Source organism: Leucoraja erinacea, chromosome 9 (genome assembly GCF_028641065.1).
Source record: "Leucoraja erinacea ecotype New England chromosome 9, Leri_hhj_1, whole genome shotgun sequence".
NCBI lineage: Eukaryota > Metazoa > Chordata > Chondrichthyes > Rajiformes > Rajidae > Leucoraja > Leucoraja erinaceus.
This window is the reverse complement of record NC_073385.1, coordinates 69,607,298-69,624,910: the sequence shown is the minus strand read 5'-3', so window position 1 is coordinate 69,624,910 and position 17,613 is coordinate 69,607,298. Positions and strand designations below refer to the sequence as shown.

The following is a 17,613-nucleotide window of genomic DNA, read 5'->3' as shown; positions in this document are numbered from 1 at the left end:
CCAACTGTATAACATCTGAAAAAAGGCAAGTTAAAAGTATAGAAACAAAGAACTGCTGATGCTAATTTATACCAAAGATAGACACAAATTGCTGGAGTAACTAAGCAATGAGGCGGCCTCACTGGTGAAAAAGAATAGGCGATGTTTTGGATCAGTCCCTTCTTCAGACTAAAAGTAGGGGGTGGGGTGAAGAGGTGGAGGCGAGAATAAAACAGACCAATCAGGGCCAGTCAAAAATGACCTCAGGCAGGACATTGAGTCGAGTCTGAAGAAGGGTCTCGACCCGAAAAGTCACCCATTCCTTTTCTCCAGAGGTACTGCCTGTCCCGCTGAGTTACTCCAGCATTTTGTGTCTATCTTCAGGCAGGACATTACCCGATAGCTCCATTGCTGGTCAGGGGCGCAGTTAAAACTGTATTTAGAAGAGTAACAGCCAAGAATCTGGAAAATCTGCTAGTCCATCAATGTTAAAAATCCCAGGTACACATAAATGCTGGAGAAACTCAGCGGGTGCAGCAGCATCTATGGAGCGAAGGAAATAGGCGACGTTTCGGGCCGAAACCCTTCTTCAGACTGATGGGGGGGGGGGGGGGGGGGGAGAAGGAAGGAAACAGGGAGGAGGAGCCCGAGGGCGGGGGGATGGGAGGAGACGGCTCGAGGGTTAAGGAAGGGGAGGAGAAAGCAAGGGCTAGCAAAACTGGGAGAATTCAACGTTCATGCCATCCGGACGCAAGCAACCCAGGCGGAATATGAGGTGCTGTTCCTCCAATTTCCGGTGTTGCTCACTCTGGCAATGGAGGAGACCCAGGACAGAGAGGTCGGATTGGGAATGGGAGGGGGAGTTGAAGTGCTGAGCCTTGGGGGGTCAGGTTGGTTATTGCGGACTGAGCGGAGGTGTTCGGCGAAACGATTGCCCAACCTCCGCTTAGTCTCCCCGATGTAAATCAGCTGACATCTAGAGCAGCGGATGCAGTAGATGAGGTTGGAGGAGATACAGGTGAACCTTTGTCGCACCTGGAACGACTGCTTGGGTCCTTGAATGGAGTCGAGGGGGCAGGTGAAGGGACAGGTGTTGCATTTCTTGCGGTTGCAACGGAAAGTGCCCAGGGAGGGGGTGGTATGGGAGGGAAGGGAAGAATTGACAAGGGAGTTGCGGAGGGAGCGGTCTTTGCGGAAGGCAGACATAGGGGGAGATGGGAAGATGTGGCGAGTGGTGGGGTCACGTTGGAGGTGGCGGAAATGGCGAAGGATTATTTGTTGTATTTGCTGGCTGGTGGGGTGAAAGGTGAGGACTAGGGGGTCTCTGCCCTTGTTGTGAGTGCGGGGATGGGGAGAGAGAGCAGTGTTGCGGGGTATGGATGAGACCAAGGTGCGAGCCTCATCTATGGTGGAGGAGGGGAATCCCCGTTCCCTGAAGAACGAGGACATTTCCGATGCCCTGGTGTGGAACGTCTCATCCTTGGAACAGATGCGGCGTAGGCGGAGGAATTGGGAGTAGGGGATGGAGTCTTTACAGGGGGCAGGGTGGGAGGACGTGTAGTCCAGATAGCCATGTGAGTCAGTTGGTTTGTAGTGTATGTCGGTCAGAAGTCTGCGATGGAGATGGTGAGGTCAAGGAATGGTAGGGAAGTGTCAGAAATGGTCCAGGTGTATTGGAGTGCCGGATGGAAGTTGGTGGTGAAGTGGATGAAGTCAGTCAGTTGTGTGTGGGTGCAGGAGGTGGCCCCAAAGCAGTCGTCAATGTAAAGGAGGTAGAGGTCGGGGATGGGGCCCTGGTACGTATTGAACAAGGATTGTTCAATGTACCCGACAAAGAGGCAGGCGTAGCTGGGGCCCATGCGTGTGCCCATAGCTACGCATTGTGTTTGGAGGAAATGGGAGGAGTCAAACGTAAAGTTGTTGAGGGTGAGGACCAACTCCGCTAGGCGGAGGAGAGTATCAGTGGCTGGGTATAGGTTGCTCCTCTGGTCGAGGAAGAACCGGAGGGCTTTGAGGCCATCCTGGTGGGGGATGGAGGTGTAGAGTGACTGGACATCCATGGTGAAGATGAGGGGGTGAGGGCCTAGAGAATGGAATGTGCGGAGGCGGCGGAGAGTGTGTGAGGTGTCTAGAACATAGGTGGGAAGGGATTTGACCAAGGGGGATAGTATGGAGTCAAGGTATGTGGAGATGAGTTCGGTGGGGCACGAACAAGCAGAGACAATTGGTCTGCCGGGAGAGCCGGGTTTGTGGATTTTGGGGAGAAGGTAAAAACGGGCCGTGCGGGGCTGGGGAACGATGAGGTTGGAAGCTTGGTCGGGCAGGGAGTGGGAATTGATGAAGTCGGTGATGGTGCTAGATATGGTGGCCTGGTGCTCGTCAGTAGGGTCATGGTCCAAGGGTAAGTAGGAGGAGGTGTCCGAGAGTTGGCGCGTGGCCTCAGCTTTGTAGAGATCAACGCGCCAGACTACCACGGCACCTCCCTTGTCGGCTGGTTTGATAACCCAATCTGGGTTTTTGCGGAGTGATTCAATGGCAGTGCGTTCAGGGGGGGGGAGAGATTGGAGTGAGACAAGGGGAGTGGAGAAGTTGAGGCGGTTGACGTCGCGGCGGCAGTTCTGGATAAAGAGTTCCAGAGCCGGGAAATCCCATGTGTGCTGGATTAAGGGAATTTTACTCCCATGCTGTGAGATAAAAGCAGGCTGGAATTGTTTACAACGAGCCCTCTGGTTGAAACATGAACTGCATTGTAAATATGCACTCACGTGGTAGAAAATCATCTCTCTTTGTTAATGAGTGCGGGTAGTCTCATGAATGTTGCAAGAGTCACAAAACTCTGCAGTTTTTCCAAGGAACATTCACAACGCATTGAACTATCCTTCTCAATGAATTCTTGTTAGTATTTAGAATCGAGTAAAATATGACGATTGTTTGCAATGTCTCAAACAAAAAGTTTTTCTGGTTTCAGTGTCCTCAATGTAAAAAAGCCATTGTAAAGGTTGGCGGCACTGTGGCACAGCAGTAGAGTTGCTGCCTTGCAGCACTAGAGACACAGATTAGATCCTGACTGACGCCTGTTCGGAGTTTGTACGTTCTCCCTGTGACCGAGTGGGCTTTCTCCGGCATCTCTGGTTTCCTCCCACATTCCAAAGACATGCAGGTTTTTACATTAATTGGCTTCTGTAAATTGTCCCTACTCTGTCCCTATCTAGTGTATGGGGTGATTGTTGGTCGGTGGGGACTCGGTTGGTGAAGGGCCTGTTTCCGTGTTGTATCTCTAAAGTCTCAAAGGAAGAGTTGTCCAGAATGAACTGGGAAAGTAGACTAAAGGAAAGGTCAGCAGATGAGCAGTCAGATATTTAAGTAACAACTTCATGGTCGCCAGCAGAAAGGGTGACTCAAAGAGAAAGAGAAACTAACCATGATTAATCAGAGATCAAGGAAAATATTACATAAAAAACTACAGCATATGAAGTGTCAAAATTGTGGAGTATTCCACAGGAGAGAATTTTCCAGGAAGACTAAATCATGGCCAAAAAGTTAATATGGGAGAATAAAATTGATCAGTAGCACAAATTGGCAAGAAGCATCAAAGCAGATGAGCATATGTGGCTATTTATAAAAAGGAACAGGGTAGCTCAGTATGGGAGCCCTGGAGTGTGAGACTGGAGAACTATTAACCAGAAGCAAGAAAGTGGCAAGTTGTTTTATCTAGTAGTTTGTATCAGACTTCACTCGGAGGGACAGTGCAATATCAGAAACAGATCAGATAGTCTGGTTTTAAATAGGAAGGAAGAAATTGTAACAAGAGCAAGTCACAAAATGCTGGAGTAACTCTGCGGGCCAGGCAGCATCTCTGAAGAACATGGACAGGTGATATTAGGGTTGGGACCCTTTGTCAAAATGTGTTGTTTTTTGTAAACCCAGCACCTGCAGTTCTTCAGTTCAGTCTGAAGAAGGGTTTCGGCCCAAAACTTTGCCTATTTCCTTCGCTCCACAGATGCTGCCTCACCCGCTGAGTTTCTCCAGCATTTTTGTCTACCTTCGATTTTCCAGCATCTGCAGTTCCTTCTTAAACACCTGCAGTTCCTTGTTTGTCCATCTCCTTACATTGTGAGAGGAAGATTTAAAAAAAATGTTCAAATCTTTCAAGTTCTCTCTCCCTACGACAAATGCAACTTCTTAGTTAACAAGCAACAAAGAGTTTGACTAGAATTACATGTTTGCAAATGAAGTACAGCAACTTTGCAATATAACATTTGTGAGATCAGAGTTCACAGGCTTTAACTTGGACTGCTGCACATAAATCAAAACTGGATCAGAACAAATAAAGGCTGATAGTCATGCCTGGCTCTGGTAACTAGGCTGTACATTCTCTGCAGGCAGAGTTTAGTTGCTGCGTCAATAATTGTTTAGAAAAGATCAGAAACTTAAACTGGGAACAGAACCACTCCCGCAATGAATCAGTTGATGCTTTCAAGACAAACGAGTTACCACAGCGACAAGAGAAAGGATATGAATTTAAAATAGCAAGCACTGAATGAAAAGCACTGGTATTGTTGCTTGGGCACTGCTAAGCTGGGCTTCATCCGAGTAGTGTGCCTATCAACATGTCAGGGTTTAACTGAAACACAACAATGAGATTTACTTGCAGCAGCACAACAGGTTTGTAAACTGCTCAATGGATAATACAATAGTTTAGTTTAGAGATACAGCATGGAAACAGGCCCAATGGCCCACCAGTTCCTCGCCGACCAGCACTAACACTAACCTACACACTAGGGACTATTTAAATTTAGGCCAAGCCTACAAACCTGTACGTCTTTGGAGTGTGGGGAAAAAACCGGAGCACCCTGCGAAAACCCACGCGGTCTCAGGGAGGACGTACAAACCCCGTACTTTCTCCTGGATTTTGCAAACATCACACAATTGCTGCCTCTTCCTACATGTGCAGCACCAAATCTGAAATTTCTATTATATGGGCATGAATACAGAGGTTCCAAATCCTCCTGCTATTTGCTAGCCTTTTTCCAAACCGTGATCTAGCATTGAACGCAACATTAACCATAATATTAAAAATGCAATAAAAGTATTGACTTCATGCTCAAAACTCTCAGCAAAAGCCTGTGGTAATATATTAATGAGGGATCTGACATAACTAGATTGCTTCATTGACATGGTTACTATTAGGGCTGTTAGAGAGGGTTGATACCCAAATGGGGAGAACTCTCCTAGCAAGTCACACATTGATAAATGCAATTCAGGAGGCGCTTTGAAAGTTATGAGTATATACGGCAGTGTTGCTCATGTTAAAGTTTGGTGTAATGTTCACTATTTACTTCGCAATTTTACAAGAAGAGGTCTCTAAACTTTGAAGTGTCTCAAAAGTTAAGACTGCACAATTTACCAACTGGATTTAAACAATTCAGGTGCATCATCTTCTGACTGCAGTTAGTGGGGAGGCAAGTGTTTATAGTTTAGAAACAAAACTTAGTTTAGAGATACAGCGCAGGAATAGGACCTTTGGCCTACCAAGTCCGTGACAAACAGCGACACCCCATACACTACTTTACATACTAGGGACATTTTATAATTACCAAATTACCAAAGCCAATTAACCTACAGATCTGTCTTTGGAGTGTGGGAGGAATCCAGAGCACCCAGAGAAATCCCACGTGGTCACAAAGAGAATGTACAAACCCCGTACAGACAGCACACGTACTCATGATTTAACCTGGGTCTCTGGCGCTGTAAGGCAGCAACTCTACCGCTGTGCTACTGTGTCGCCCCTAAGGAACTGCAGATGCTAGTTTACAAAAAAAAGACAGGGTGGATTGGTGGCGCAGCAGTGGAGTTGCTGCCTTACATTTCTTGCAGCATCAGGTTCAATCCCGATTACGGGTGCTGTCTGTACGGAGTTTGTGCGTTCTCCCCGTGACCGCATGGATTTTCCCCGAGATCTTCATGTTCCTCCCACACTCCAAAGACGTGCAGGTTTGTAGGTTAATTGGCTTGGCATAAGTGTAAATTGTCCCTTGTGTGTGTGTGTGTGTAGGATAGTGTTAATGTGCGCGGATCACTGGATCGGTCCGGACTCTGTAGGCCGAAGTGCCCATTTCTGCTTTTATCTCTAAACTAAACTCAGCAGGTTGGGCAGCATTCCTGGAGAACATGTACAGAACACAGGTAGACAAAAATACTGGACTGAAGTCTGAAGAAGGGTTTCGGCCCGAAACGTTGCCCATTTCCTTCGCTCCATAGATGCTGCCTCACCCGCTCCAATTTCTCCAGCATTTTTGTCTACCTTCGATTTTCCAGCATCTGCAGTTCCTTCTTAAACATGTACAGATGACAATTCGGGTCTGAAGAAGGGTTCTGACCCCAAAAAATCACCTATCCACCTTCTCCAGGGATGCCGCCTGACTAGCTGAGTTACTCCAGCACTTTGCGTCTTTTATTTTAGTCATTGTTATCAGCATAGTAAGTGAATTTATTCAGGTATAGATACAACTTTGTAGATGGTTGATCACAACTGTACTATCTCAAAGGTACACTCACGAAGGACAAGGCCAAACACATTCTGCAACTATTCCTCGCCACAAAGGCTTGAATCTCTTTCATTGTCTCATTAACCAAACCCACTAAAACATCCTAGTTATCTGCAGAAACTAATCATTCATTTTAATTTGTCTTAATCATCGGAATTCACTTGTAAATGTATCTAATGATTGCTCGATAACTGGTTCTGCTTACAATCCACACTGATTAATTACTTGCACTGAGTGTTTAAAGTGGACTAAATATAGTTTAAAGGTCAAGGAAAAATACTTCAAATCATGTGCTTGATGCCAAGATCACTGTAGAAAGGCTCTAATCAGGTCCTCCAGCATTTTGATCAGATCGACAATAGACAATAGGTGTAGGAGTAGGCCATTCGGCCCTTCGAAGATATTTTTACATGTAAATGGGTACACATTATTACAGATCCACCACAGATTTTCTGGCACAGAGCCTTTCTGGATTATCCGTTTTGCTGGACCAGCAGAGATCACGGCCTTGGGTGGCCGAGATATCAGCCCGCAAAGTCGGCTTTGGGAACAGATTTTCCGGCTCCAGCTGGGCCAGAGTTCCAGACCCCTCGCCGCAGGCTGCAAAGTTGACCTGCCGATCCGCTGTGGAAGTGCCGATGAGGTCTCACCCGGCCTAGGTGCCATATTTTTAGGGGGACTTCAGGAAGGGGGAAGATTTTGACCGGATTAAAGAGGGAGGGTGGACCACCAGTTGCCAGACAAATCAGTGCATGGACCTACATGTAGTGTGGCTATCCACTCCTGTTATTTTGTTTAATCACAAAACTATGAACTAATGGTTTGGGACAAACACCTATGCAATTTTCAAACATAGCAGTAATGCAATGGACAAAATCAATTGGACTTCTTCCCTCAATTATTTTTTTCCTCTCTATACTCCACTGGAGTCTGGAGATATGTGGTTGTGGATATATGGAACAAGCTTCCAGAGGAGGTAGTTGAGGCAGGTGCTATAACATTTAAAAGACATCAGAAACATTTGGTGAGAAATGGACCAAATGCAGGCATGTGCGGCCAATGTAGATGGGACATCTTGCTTGGCATGGGTACGTTGGGCCGAAGGGCCAGTTTCTGTGCTGTATGACCCAATGACATGGTATTGATGCTTCAAGGTCAATGATTCAAGGTCATCATCCACAACCAAACTGCTTTGCTTTCCTTGCCGCTTTCCCCACACATACAAAAACACACAGGAGATGAATCCTCAAATACAACACGTTAGAACTTTAAATGAGTCATTGCCTGTCATGTGGGGATGAAGTAGTGGTGGCAGGAAATTAGACGAGTAGATGGGAGGAGCAGGAATAAGAACGACGGTGGAAATCGCAAAAACAAGAAGCTCAGCAGTTTTGCAATGTCAAGAGGCATATCCTTTGTGAAATTAGTGTTAAAGTCCAAATCAGTTCCATGAAGCTCAAAGCAATGGGTAAATTAATTACAGTGCAACTTCACAGCCTAGTTGCACATATTTCAGCCCTTTAGGAATGTGTGTGTTTTGCTCCAAGAGGCTCTGCCCTCCTTGCTTTATCTGATACTATCAATATGACGAAGGGTCTCGACCCAAAACGTCACCCATTCCTTCTCTCCAGAGATGCTGCCTTTCCAGCTGAGTCACTCCAGCATTGTGTCGATCAGCATCTGCAGTTCCTTTTTACACACTCCCATCAATTTACAATTCCATTCCCATCTTATCTTCTCCATTTATCTATATTATTCATCTCAACTGTCCTTTAGGATAGCACGTTGCATCTTCTCATTTCAGTTTATTTATATAGCCAGCCTTCTAAGTAATTTAAAGATTTTCCTTCACTCCTAACAGCAAAATCAAGATCAATACACTCTATTCGGTGGACCACTTAAATGATTACCTTTGACCAGACACTAACAAAATAAACCATTTCAACTCAGCACAACTTTTTGCTCAATTTCATATAGAGAACTGGCTGGCACACAGGAAGCAAACAGTAGGAGTAAACGGGTCCTTTTCAGAATGGCAGGCAGTGACTGGGGTTCAGTGCTGGGACACCAGCTATTTACAATATATATTAATGACTTGGACGAGGGAATTGAATGCAACATCTCCAAGTTTGCGAATGATACAAAGCTGGGGGGCAGTGTTAGCTGCGAGGAGGATGCTAGGAGGCTGCAAGGTGCCTTGGATAGGTTGGGTGAGTGGGCAAATGCATGGCAGATGCAGTATAATGTGGATAAATGTGAGGTTATCCACTTTGGTGGCAAGAACAGGAAAGTGGAATATTATCTGAATGGTGGCCGATTAGGAAAAGGGGAGATGCAACGAGACCTGGGTGTCATGGTACACCAGTCATTGAAAGTAGGCATGCAGGTGCAGCAGGCAGTGAAGAAAGTGAATGGTATGTTAGCATACATAGCAAAAGGATTTGAGTATAGGAGCAGGGAGATTCTACTGCAGTTGTACAGGGCCTTGGTGAGACCACACCTGGAGTATTGTGTGCAGTTTTGGTCTCCTAATCTGAGGAAAGACATTCTTGCCATAGAGGGAGTACAGAGAAGGTTCACCAGACTGATTCCTGGGATGGCAGGACTTTCATATGAAGAAAGACAGGATAGACTCGGCTTGTACTCGCTAGAATTTAGAAGATTGAGGAGGGATCTTATAGAAGCTTACAAAATTCTTAAGGGGTTGGACAGGCTAGATGCAGGAAGATTGTTCCCGATGTTGGGGAAGTCCAGAACAAGGGGTCACAGTTCCGGGATAAGGGGGAAGTCTTTTAGGACCGAGATGAGAAAAACATTTTTCACACAGAGAGTGGTGAATCTGGAATTCTCTGCCACAGAAGGTAGTTGAGGCCAGTTCATTGGCTATATGTAAGATGGAGTTAGATGTAGCCCTTGTGGCTAAAGAGATCAGGGGGTATGGAGAGAAGGCAGGTACAGGATACTGAGTTGGATGATCAGCCATGATCATATCGAATGGCGGTGCAGGCTCGAAGGGCCGAATGGCCTACTCCTGCACCTATTTTCTATGTTTCTATAAATCGATATCGAAGTCATCAGTACAGATAATTTTGGAAATCAAAATCCATATACCTGTCTAAGTGTTTCTTGAACGGTGGGATAGTCCCAGCCTCAACTACCTCCTCTGGCAGCTTGTTCCAAACACCCACCACCCTTGGTGTGAAAAAGGCACCCCTCAGATTCCTATTAATCTTTTCCCCATCACCTTAAACACCGATGTCCTCTGGTCCTCGATTCACCTACTCTGGGGAAGAGACTGTGCATCTATTCCGCTCATGATTCTGTACACCTCTATAAGCTTCACCAACGTCTTATACAACTGCAACATGACCTCCCAACTTCTATACTCAATACTCTAACTGATGAAGGCCAATGTACCAGAAGCCTTTTTGACCACCCTATCTACCTGCGACTCGACCTTTAAGTAACGATGCACCTGCGGTCCTCGATCCATCTGCTCTACAACACAACCCAGAGCCCTACCATTCACTGTGTAGGTCCTGCCCTTGATATACGTCCAAAAATGCAACACCTCCATTAACCATTCCTCCGCCCACCTGGCCAATCGATTAATATCCTGCAGAAATTTTCACAACCATCTTCAGTATCTGCAAAACTGCCCACTTTTGTATCTTCAGCAAACTTGCTTATCTTGCAGTGCATGTTCTCATCCAAATCATTGATTTCTCTGTACCTCGGTACGTGATGATAATAAACTAAACTAAATTCTTGTTGTGCCTATCCTTTTTGGAGTGACCAAGAGAAATTGCACCATCGGCCCATTACCTACCTGTTCTGGTGGTTCAATGGTTATCCAAGCGGGCAGCATCATGCTGGGGTTTAACGGTTGTGTACCGACACGGAAATAAATAACGCCGTCAAAATCACAAGCCCACACGTGCTGACCTCCACACGCCAAGCTTGCTAGCTTGATGCTTCCTGAAAAATAAAAGCATTCTTAGCAGTGGCAGGCAGCCATGAGGAGTGAAGATTTTGCAATGAAGCTTTGTTTAGAATTACAGTAAAGACCGACTGTTGATTATTCCCCTGTGATCGCATTCTCTGGTCGCTCTGCGGCCTACCATTGATGGAGCGGGAAGCCTCCTAGGATTGACTTGAACCCTACCGCGGGGCATGGACTTAACATCGGAGCCGATCCCTTGCCTGGGATCACTCCCACCGCGGCCTGCGGACTTTACCACCGTGAGCTCGCAGTCTCGGGTCGGGAGTGGCTAGTCGGGAGCTCCAACGTTGCAAAAGGTTCGACCAGCCCGACGCAGAGTCCGATCGCCAGCGCGGGGGAGCTGACATCCCACCGATACAGGAGCTGAATGCCCCAATGCGGAGGGCCCAAAACGCCGCCGGCTACAGGATTCTAGATCATCCCGTCAACGGAGAGCTCACGACCCCTGACCGCGGGAGAGCAAAAAAGGGAAGAAATTTGATTTTTTTCCCCCTTCCATCACAGTGAGGAATGTGGAGGTGTCACTGTGGTGGATGTTTATGTTAAAATGTGTTTTGTGTGTTCCATTGCTTTTTATTTGTATGACTCACTTGGCAAATGAAATTCCTCGTATGTTGCAAAACATACTTGGCTAATAAAGTATTATTGTGATTGTGAACCACTACTATTGTGTAGGAAGGAACTGCAGATGCTGGTTTATAGACTCAAATTGCTAGAGTAACTATGTCCACTCTACAGGCAGCATCTCTAGAGAAAAGGAACAGGTGACGTTTCAATTCAAGACACTTCAGAATTCCTTTTCCCCAGAGATGCTGCCTGACCCGCTGAGTTACTACAGCATTTTGCGTTCACCTTTGTTGAACCTCTACTAATACATTACTGAGATGCTGTATGTAGAGTGTAGTCACTGCACTTTCCATCTTTGGTGGTGAATCTGAGCAAGATCTGAGGCCATGTGGAGGACATAACAAAGGAGGAGCGGGAGAAGAATTAATGAATGGCAGCCGTCCATTTGCATACCGTTAAAAGTCTTACAAGTGGCCTTGGCTGCACAATACAATGCCCGCAGCTCTGACATCATGGTGAAAATATCAAACTAAAGATACACACAAATGCTGGAGTAACTCAGCGGGACAGGCAACATCTCTGGAGAGAAGGAATGGGCGACGTTTCGGGTCAAGACCCTTCTTCAGTCCCAACCTGAAACGTCACCCATTCCTTCTATCCAGAGATGCTGCCCGTCCCGCTGAGTTACTCCAGCATTTTATGTCTTTTGGTGTAAACCATCATCTGCAGATCCTTCCGACACAGTATCAAACTAACCACATATAAAAAGCCAGCAGATCCATTCCCATAACTGACTTCTGAGGCCGACTTTGTGGGCCAGTATCTCGGCCCCTCGGCAGACCGTTCCAGTACTGTTGGACTCCTCTTAGAGGCCGTGACCTCTGTTGGTCCGGCAAAACGGATAATCCAGAAAGGCTCTCTAACCTAGGGTGCCGGAAAATCGGTGGTGAATCCGTATTTCCGTTGTTTCTCATGTTTCCTCTTCCAACAAATAGACAATGGGTGGGTTGTCTAACCACACCCCACTCTAGAGCTAGTTCCACCATTTAATGTCAGAACTGATCCAAGCACACAGAGGATTAAAAATTCCTTACACTCCATTGATCTCAGTGGAGATCTTGATCTTGCTATGGTATTTGAATATACCATACTCAATAAATAGATTTGATCTAGTTATGGTATTTGAATATACGGTACTCAATGAATAAGCAAGCGCAGACATGATTTTCTGCTATAGGTAATTACAAATGTTTACAATAGTTAGAATGAAAGGAAGTCTCCTCACAGCCTTGAGTGACCTAACCCTTAAGTTCTTTATTGATCTGGATTTTACTTTAGTTTAGAGAAACAGACCCTTCGGCCCACCGAGTCCGTGCTGACCCGTGACCACCAGTAAATTGTACTATCGTACACACCAGGACAATTTACAGAAGCCAAGCCTAATCTTGGATACCTCTATCTGGTCCACTCTGCTAATTCCTGTTAATTCATTTAAATATCCATCCCAGTAGCTCTCCTCTGCAACCTCTCCTCTCCTTCCTATGGTTTAATGACCAGAATTGCAAAGAATATGCCAGCTGTACCGGAATAAAGTTGTAGCGGGTCTTCCCTGTCCTAGTATTTAATGCCCCGGCAAATTAGGGCAACCATCCTGCCTGCCTTCTTCACTGCAATATCTAACTATGCTGCTACATTTGGAACCTGCAAACAACCCCCTACTCTGGAAATGCCTGGTAGATGCATCCCGGCCACTTCATACTGACAAATGGTCAAGGCCCCAGCACTGAAGACTAGTACACCACTGACCATAAAAGCAATCCTCCAACGTCACCTGTGGCTGTCCACATTGGCCATCTGTCTGAAGAAGGGTCTCGACCTGAAACGTCACCTATTCCTTTTCTCCATACATGCTGTCTGTTCCTCTGAGGTACTCCAGCTTTTTATGTCTATCTTCAGCCACCCTGATCTCACACCATTTCAACTCCTCTTTCCATTCCCAGACACACCTGCCTATCCCCAACCTTCTCAACTGCCAGGGTGAGCCCAGAACGCAACCCAGGATAACAACACCTCATATGTTGGTGGGCTATAAACATTGTATTTTCCAGTTCCAGGTAACCAGCTCCCATGCTCCTTTCTCCCCTCCTGATCCACACACGTTTTCCCAGGCATCACCCAGTTTTGCTCCCCTTCCTGAGAATGGCCTTTGGCATCGACTCTGCTAGTGAGGTTCTCCAGCGCACGATGGAACAACTGTTTGCGGGGTACCACGCGCCATCATTGTTGATGACATTCTCGTTTACGGGCGCGACTTGGCTGAGCATGACGCCAATCTGAAGAGAGTGCTGGACCATGCCTAAGACATTCAGCTCAAACTCAATCCCCTGAAGTGCAGGTTTCGGGATGCGGAAGTTATGGACATGTTTTCACAAGTGATGGTCTCAGACCAGAACCATCAAAAATTGTTTCTATCAACGAAATGCCGGTTCCTACTGACGGTACGAGTCTACAAAGGTTCCTTGGAATGGTCAACTACCTGGGGAAATTTATTCCCAACCTCAGCGAGAACTGACACACAAAGACACTGCATGGTCCTGGTATCCGCAGCACCAAAGAGCTTTTGATATCCTCAAGTTGCAGCTGGCCAGCGCACCTAACTTCACTTACTTCACTTTGGAGTTACCCGCAACGCTCACATGTGATGCCTCCCAGTACGGACTTAGTGTTGCTTGCCTGCAGACCACTACTGATGGTGACTGCAAGCCTGTTTCATATGCCTCTTGCACACTAACCGATACTGAACAATGTTATGCTCATTCTCCACCCACGGCCCAGAAACAACTACAATTCAAGCACGATGCACAAAATCATTTATTCGACAAGTCCAGCAAGCCACTTAAACCTCTCTCCAGTGGACAGGTTGTTCGCCTCCAGACCAGCAAGGGCTATGGCCATTTGGGTCACATCCACAGCCCTGCCAAGGAACCGCTCTCCTACCTGGTAAGCGCGGACGGGGCCATTTACAGACGCAGCCGTCAACATCTCCTTCCAGTGAAGGAACCGTGTCCTGCGACTCCGTATCCAGAGGTCTCACGTTTTGTATACCCTCCCGCTACCGGGCCGGCTGCTCAACTGCCAGAGACTGTGTCCCCCCGCGGCCTCTCCACGGCGTTGAACGCCCAGCTCACCTATTTCACCACCTCTACCGGTCACCGGTGCCGTCCCTGGTCACATTCCCGGTCGCTTCCCCAGTCACGTCACCGGTGAAAGGAGGAGATGCGGATTCATACCGCACACACGCCGGATGGGTCAGCAGGCCACCCATTAGATACGGCAATTTTGTGAAACCATTTATACTTCCCAATATGAGTTATTAGTGTTTCGGCTACTATATTGTTTGGCCACCATGCATCCACGTATCTATACTTTATTTTGTTTCTACAAGGAAAGGTGTAGATTGGTTATTTAAAATTGTAGTGCTTGTTAGTAGTTGCTCCGCCTAATGTGCGATTTATATTACCTAGAGCTTGCTTACGTAATTCAGTCTGATTAGCTGCTACTGTAACGTCCTGCAGACCAATGCTGTAAGTGGACTTTAATAAATATGTGTTGTATCTTGACGAGTGTACAACTCGACTCATTACACCCTCCTAATTGACGTATCTCTGTATACATTCTATACCCCTGAAGTACAGCATTCATTTTCATTACTCTACACATGCCATATCTTTCATTATTTTTTTTTAAACTCTCAGTATCTCTTTCCATCAAATGATCTCTGGAATTCCCTTTCCTCTCCTTACGATATTTTGCCCTTGAAAATCCTGAAAACCATGTCCACTTTTGGTTTCTCCTTATTTAGCCTTTAATTATACCTCCATTGATTCTTTATACATGGATTTTCATTTAATAAAACTATGTTGACACTGCCCGAAAAAGGACACAAAGTGCTGGAGTAACTCAGCGGGTCAATAGACAATAGACAATAGGTGCAGGAGTAGGCCATTCGGCCCTTCGAGCCAGCACCGCCATTCAATATGATCATGGCTGATCATCCCCAATCAGTACCCCGTTCCTGCCTTCTCCCCATATCCCCTGACTCTGCTATTTTTAAGAGCCCTATCTAGCTCTCTATTAAAAGCATCCAGAGAACCTGCCTCCACCGCCCTCTTGAGGCAGATAATTCCACAAACTCACAACTCTCTGTGAGAAAAAGTGTTTCCTCGTCTCCGTTCTAAATGGCTTACTCCTTATACTTAAATTGTGGCCCCTGGTTCTAGACTCCCCCAACATCGGGAACATGTTTCCTGCCTCTAGGGTGTCTAAACCTTTAAACAATCTAAAGCTCTGCCATTAGGCCTCAGCGCAGACGGAGACAGAGATGGGGGGATACGACAAGAAGAGTCGCATTCCCCCCGAAGGAAGAGACTAAAACCCAATAACTCAAATTAACTAACTAAAACAGGACAAGAAAACAACAAAAAAAGAAAGAACAGATGGACTGCAAGCAAGCCACAGCTCCCATATTCGATTAATCTTGTTATAAAGGTTCTTCATTTCTTCACTGCCTGCTGTACCTGCATGCTTAATTTCACAGACTGATGTAGAAGGACCCCCAGATCACTTGGTACTTCCCCTTTCCCCAATTTGACACCATTTGGATAGTAATCTGCCTTCCTGTTTTTGCTAACAAACCTTACATTTATCCACATTAAACTTAATCTGCCATGCATCTGCCCACTCCCCCAACCTGTCCCTGCATCCTCATAGCATCCTCCTCACAGTTCACACTGCCACCCAGCTTTGGGTCATCTGTAAATTTCCTAATGTTACTTTGAATCCCTTCATCCAAATCATTGATGTATATTGTAAATAGCTGCGGTCCCAGCGCCGAGCCTTGCGGTACCCCATTAGTCACTGCCTGCCATTCTGAAAGGGACCCGTTAATCCCTACTCTTTGTTTCCTGTCTGCCAGCCACTTCTCTATCCATGTCAGCACTCTACCCCCAATACCATGTGCCCTAATTTTGCCCACTAATCTCCTATGTGGGACCTGATCAAATGCTTTCTGAAAGTCCAGGTACACTACATCCACTGGCTCTCCCTTGTCCATTTTCCTAGTTACATCTTCAAAAAATTCCAGAAGGTTAGTCAAGCATAATTTCCCCTTCGTAAGTCCATGCTGACTCGGACCAATCCTGTTACTGCTATCCAAATGTTCGGCTATCTCATCTTTTATAATTGACTCCAGCATCTTCCCCACCGATGTCAGGCCAACTGGTCTATAATTCCCTGTTTTCTCTCTCCCGTCTTTCTGAAAAAGTGGGACAACATTAGCTACCGTCCAATCCACAGGAACTGACCCTGACTCTATGGAACATTGGAAAATTATCACCAATGCATCCACGATTTCTAGAGCCACTTCCTTAAGTACCCGGGGATGCAGACCATCAGGCCCTGGGGATTTATCAGCCTTCAGTCCCATCAGTCCATCCAACACCATTTCTTGCCTAATGTGGATTTCCTTCAGTTCTTCCATTACCCCAGATCCTCTGGCCACCACTATATCAGGAAGGTTGTTTGTGTTCTCCTAAGTGAAGACAGATCCAAAGTACCCGTTCAACTCATCTGCCATTTCCTTGTTCCCCATAATAAATTCACCTTTTTTAGTCTTCAAGGGTCCAACTTTGGTCTTAACTAATTTTTTCCACTTCACATACCTAAAGAAACTTTTACTATCCTGCTTTATATTCTTGGCTAGCTTACCTTCATACCTCATCTTTTCTCCCCGTATTGTCTTTTTGGTTTCTTCTGTTGTTCTTTAAACATTGCCCAATCCTCTTGCTTCCCGCTCATCTTTGCTGCGTTGTACTTCTTCGCTTTAATTTTTATACTGTCCCTGACATCCCTTGTCAGCCACGGTCGTCCCTTACTCCCCTTGGAATCTTTCTTCCTCCTAGGAATGAACTGGTCCTGCACCTTCTGTATTATTCCTAGAAATACCTGCCATTGTTGTTCCCCTGTCAGCCCTGCTAGTGTATCTTTCCAGTCAACTTTGGCCAGCTCCTCCCTCATGGCCCCATAGTCCCCTTTATTCAACTGTAACACTGACCCCCTCCGATTTACCGTTCTCCCTCTCCAATTGTAGATTAAACCTGACCATGTTATGGTCACTGCCTCCTAATGGCTCATTAACCTCGACGTCCTTTATCAAATCAAATAGGAACAATCCTCCAGGGTCAGGCAGCTCTCTGGAGGACATGGATAGGTGGCGTTTCACAGAGTGCTGGAGTAACTCAGCGGGTCAGGCAGGATCTGTGGAGAACATGGATAGGTGACGTTTCACAGAGTGCTGGAGTAACTCAGTGGGTCAGGCAGCATCTGTGGAGAACATGGATAGGTGACGTTTCACAGAGTGCTGAACTCAGCGGGTCAGGCAGCATCTGTGGAGAACGTGGATAGGTGACGTTTCACAGAGTGCTGGAGTAACTCAGTGGGTCAGGCAGCATCTGTGGA

General features: G+C 46.3%; 1 protein-coding gene across 4 annotated transcripts in view; it reads right to left on the bottom strand.

Moving 5' to 3' along the window:
- Positions 1–17,613, bottom strand: part of tecpr2 (tectonin beta-propeller repeat containing 2) — an 87,374-nt gene that overhangs the window by 5,593 nt on the left and 64,168 nt on the right. For all 4 annotated transcript variants that reach the window (XM_055641173.1, XM_055641174.1, XM_055641175.1 and 1 more), the window contains exon 17: positions 10,357–10,505. In XM_055641173.1, coding sequence (XP_055497148.1) covers positions 10,357–10,505 — 149 coding nt within the window. The remainder of the gene's footprint in view (positions 1–10,356; positions 10,506–17,613) is intronic.